Raw genomic sequence first — 5,179 nt, forward strand, 5'->3', positions numbered from 1 at the left:
TCTACCCTGGAGGCTTCTTGTCTCTATTCCTGATGAAGGGCTTTTGCCCGCAACATCGATTTTCCTGCTCCTCGGATGCTGCCTGATCTGCTGTGCTTTTCCAGCACCACTCTGATCTAAACTCTGGTTTCCAGCATCTGTAGTCCTCACTTTTGCCTAGATAGGTCAGACAGGCAGATCACCGAAAGATGGACTTCAACCCTGTTAAGTGTCAAATGAAGTGTTTGGGATGAAATAGCAGGACAATCAAGTGTGAAATGAATAGTGACACACTAGGAAGCTCAGAGGAACAGAGCGATCTTGGCATGTTTGCCCACAGACCACTGAAGGTGGCAGGGCAAGTTAATAGGGTAATTATGGGGACATATCAGATATTTGCCCTTAAGTTGTGACAGTTTATAAGAACAGGGAGGTTACATTGGAACTATACAAAACTAGTGCACAGCTGGAATAATGTGAGTAGTTCTGATTGCCGCATTATAGGAAGGACGTGATTGCACTGGAGGGGGTGCAGAGGAAATTCAGCAGGCTGTTGCCTGGGATGGAGCATTTTAGCTGTGAAGGGAGGCTGGATAGGCTCAAGTTGATTTATTTAGTGCAAAGAAGGCTGAGTGGGGACTTGATTAAGTGTATCGGATGATGAGAAGCATGGACAATGTGGATAGAAAGCAACTGTTACCTTTAATTAAGGTGTCAATAACGAGGGAACAAAACTTTAAACTAAAAGAGTGGAGATTTGGAGGGGATTTGAGGAAGATTAATCTATGTAATGCAAGTTTCATTTATGTAAATCACCCCTTACAGTTCTGTCAACATTCTTGTAAATTTGTGCTGCATTCCTTCCAAAGGACTTGTGAGAAGTCCTCAGGTGCAATGCCTAGAATAGTACGTAGGATTCCAGACATGGTCCAATCAACAGTTTGTACAGCTGTTGCAATATTTTCATGCTTTTTATTTTAGGCCTCATGTTCTGCAGGTTTGGTCCTTCTTTGAGTCTTTTCTTTGTACCTGACTACATAATTTTGTTCATTGTGTACATTGTCTTTTAAATCTCCTTGATTTCCAACTCTTCCCAGCATTTCACTAAAACACTGTTCATTTCCAACCAGCTCTGGTCAAAAATGGATTACTTCACACCTACCTTCTTTGAATTTATCTGCCAAACATCTATTCTTCAACATCTATTCAAGTTTACTGACAATACAAAACTAAGTGCAGGGTTGAGTTTACATGAGGATACAAAGGGGCTAGAAAATGGAGACAGTGAAGTGGTTAAGTAAGATGGCCCAGTTGGAGTATAATATGGGAAGAATGGTAAAGTACAATATTTTTAGATGATGAAATGTTAGTATTCAAAGGGATTTGGATGACTTTGTTCATTCATCACAGGATTTTCAGCATATACAACATACATAACGGCATATTTGATTTTATTCCAAGGGAGTATAAGAGTAAGGCAGCCATGCTGCAACAAGGGCCTGGGAGAGATGGGTGTCATTTCACTGTCTCCATTTTGTAGCCTCTTTGTGTCCTCATGGTAACTCAAACCTGCACTTAGTTTTGTATTGTAAGTAAACTTGAATACATTACATTTGGTCTCCTTATTTCAAATGCAGCACCTTGCAGTAACTGGGTAACTTAAATTTATTGAAGAATAGATACTAATTCCTGGGGCTCATGTTGAACCTGTAAAAGACCAAGACAAACGTGTAAGGAGTTGCTTCCCCATCTGATATTCTGTCACTGTTATGCTCCTCTGATCACAGGCTGGTTCTCTCCTGCATCCTGCTGATGGTTACATTAGTGAGGCTTTCATGTGGTCATAGATTCACATTAGAATTCAAAAGGTAATTGGGTAAATTTTGGGGAGAAGAAAGGGGATTAGCAACTGGTGGGTGAGAGGAAGATGATAGGATTTCTTGTTGAAAGAACTGGTGCAGATGCAATGGACCACAGAGGGTGGTGGTGGAGGGTTGTTTTTCAGACTGGAGACTTGTGACCCGTGGAGTGCCACAAGGATCGGTGCTGGGTCCTCTACTTTTTGTCATTTACATAAATGATTTGGATGCGAGCATAAGAGGTACAGTTAGTAAGTTTGCAGATTACACCAAAATTGGAGGTGTAGTGGACAGTGAAGAGGGTTACCTCAGATTACAACAGGATCTGGACCAGATGGGCCAATGGGCTGAGAAGTGGCAGATGGAGTTTAATTCAGATAAATGCAAGGTGCTGCATTTTGGGAAAGCAAATCTTAGCAGGACTTATACACTTAATGGTAAGGTCCTAGGGAGTGTTGCTGAACAAAGAGAACTTGGAGTGCAGGTTCATAGCTCCTTGAAACTGGAGTCACAGGTAGATAGGATAGTGAAGAAAGTGTCTGCTATGCTTTCCTTTATTGGTCAGAGTATTGAGTACAGGAGTTGGGAGGTCATGTTGTGGCTGTACAGGACATTGGTTAGGCCACTGTTGAAATATTGCGTGCATTTCTGGTCTCCTTCCAATCAGAAAGATGGTGTGAAACTTGAAAGGGTTCAGAAAAGATTTATAAGGATCTTGCCAGTGTTGGAGGATTTAAGCTATAGAGAGAGGCTGAACAGGCTGGGGCTGTTTTCCCTGGAGTGTCGGAGGCTGAGGGGTGACCTTATAGAGGTTTACAAAATTATGAGGGGCATGGATAGGATAAATAGATAAAGTCTTTTCCCTGGGATCGGGGAGTGCAGAACTAGAGGGCATAGGTTTAGGGTGAGAAGGGAAAGATATAAAAGAGACCTAAGGGACAACTTTTTCATGCAGAGAGTGGTACGTGTATGGGCGCATGGTGGCACAGTGGTTAGCACTGCTGCCTCACAGCGCCAGAGACCCAGGTTCAATTCCCGCCTCAGGCGACTGACTGTGTGGAGTTTGCACGTTCTCCCCGTGTCTGCGTGGGTTTCCTCCGGGTGCTCCGGTTTCCTCCCACAGTCCAAAGATGTGCAGGTCAGGTGAATTGGCCATGCTAAATTGCCCGTAGTGTTAGGTATAGGGGTAAATGTAGGGGTATGGGTGGGTTGCGCTTCGGCGGGTCGGTGTGGACTTGTTGGGCCGAAGGGCCTGTTTCCACACTGTAATGTAATGTAAATGTAATGTAATGTAACCTAATCCTGGAGGTCTCAACAGAAACTGTGATGATTAAAGGGGCTGGAGGAATAATGGGCTGGAGGAGAAACACAAGAGGCCAATATTTCTCCCCTGGCTGTGGCTGAAATTGCTTAGGGATTGGCAAAACGCCATCCAGAGTATTGTTTCTGGTTTGGTTTGCCTACATAAGGAAGGATATGCTGCCTTTGAGTGCATGAAATATAGGTTCATTATAATGATCCCTGAGAATGATCCTATGAACATTGATTGAGTAGACTGTGCTTGCATACTGTGGAACTTAGAAGGATGTGAGGTGATTGAATTGTGATGTATTAGATTGTTAGAAAGCATCAGAGGGAAGATGCTGAGAGATAGATTTTTTTTAGATGAGTGAGTGTAGAACAATTATATACCCAGGATAAGGAGTTTGGGATGAGAAAGTTCTTCTTACAGACGATTGTGAATCTTTGGCATTCTCTATTCCAGAGGACTATGATTGCTCAGTTGTTCGATGCATTAATATCTAAGATAAAATATTTTTGGTTTCTAATAAAATTAAAGTATAGTGAGATAGGGACAGAGAAGTGGAGTCAATGTTGTGATTCAGCCTTATTGAATGGCAGAGCAGACTTGAATTTCCTATGACTCACAACTCCTGTTATTCTTTAGTTCTCATTAAATAACAGGAAAATTACCTTACAGTAGGTACCTAGTGCCTTCAGACATACAAAAGCAAAATGGTGCATATGCTGGGTCTCCAAAATAAAAGCAGGAAATACTGAACAGTCCAAGGATCAGCTGTAGAGAGTGAAACAAAGTTAATATTTTGCATTAACGTTAAAGGTAATTCTGATAAATGGTCACCAACGGGAAACTTTGTTTTTCTCTCTGTAGTACTGTAGAGTACTTCCAGCATTTTCCAGCAATCTCTGTGCTATCTGTATGATATTACTTTGGGAATTCATTGTGTTGTTTGCTTTTCCTTCCTTAGTCATCCAGTCAAAAGAGACCCCATCGCACAGCATGACGGGGATTGTGGTGGTGCTGGTTATTGCCCTTGCTATAGCTGTGGTTCTTGCAGGATATTTCATTCAAAAACGGAGGAGGAAGACAACAGAAACGGATACCAATTTCGATAACTCTCTTTATTTCAATCGAGAGAGTACAATTGCACCCTGTGACATGAAATCTCTTGTGCCAAACATAGAACAAAATGAACAAGGTTTAATGTAATTTGCAAAATGTTTAAAAGTTGCTGAAATAAATCTATAAACTGTATGCAGTTAGACTGGAAAACGGCTTTAGCGAAATCAGTATTTGGCTAAAGCATGCTTTTGCCGTAGTACTTTGCACTGAACTCTAATTATTCTGCTGTATGACTACCTGTTTAGAGATATATATATATTGATTACTTTTGTTTTCATTAATGAATGATCATCCTGATATAAGTCTACAGAATAAATATGTTTAATACCTTAGTATTTTTATTATTGCAGTTTTATTACACTGCAATTTTATTATTATACTCAGTTTCTTGTGTAAATATTAAAAAGGTGACACCAAACACCACCATACAATTAAAACACAGATATTGATGTTCTTTGGCTGCTTGACCTATTGCTCAGGTGATTATCATAATTGTCTGTTTACTGGACCAATGAAGAAAACATGCAAACAACATGTTAATAAAATCATAAACAAAAGACATGACATCACATAAAAAGGGTTGGAAGTCCACTGATCCCTAGATAGTTTTGAAAACAAACATGAAAACCTAAATGAAACTAAATAATATCTTATTTAATTTTTAATAAGGCAACAAATTGAATTCTTCAATCAACTTTTGTTCAATATTAAAAAAAATGACATGTCACACATAACCAATTTAATAGGTTTACCTAAAATGAACTTCCAGATAGTTTGTATATTGTTTCCAATCTACATTTTTATAGCAAGCATGTGCATTATGGGAAGTTGTGTGGAAAACTCTCAAAACCTTGAATGTAACACTTTAAACAACAAAATCTGGAAAAAGGAACATGTTTTAATATCTAATGTGTAA

General features: G+C 39.9%; 1 protein-coding gene across 1 annotated transcript in view; it reads left to right on the forward strand.

The window, feature by feature from the left end:
* The window catches only part of mrc1a (mannose receptor, C type 1a), a 151,084-nt gene extending 146,489 nt beyond the window's left edge, over nt 1-4,595 (forward strand). The window contains exon 30 of the mRNA XM_043690393.1: nt 4,109-4,595. Within this exon, the coding sequence (XP_043546328.1) occupies nt 4,109-4,350 (242 nt within the window). The 3' untranslated portion in view covers nt 4,351-4,595. The remainder of the gene's footprint in view (nt 1-4,108) is intronic.
* The last annotated feature ends 584 nt before the right edge of the window (nt 4,596-5,179 follow it).

This window comes from Chiloscyllium plagiosum, chromosome 5 (assembly GCF_004010195.1).
Source record: "Chiloscyllium plagiosum isolate BGI_BamShark_2017 chromosome 5, ASM401019v2, whole genome shotgun sequence".
NCBI classification, from domain to species: Eukaryota; Metazoa; Chordata; class Chondrichthyes; order Orectolobiformes; family Hemiscylliidae; genus Chiloscyllium; species Chiloscyllium plagiosum.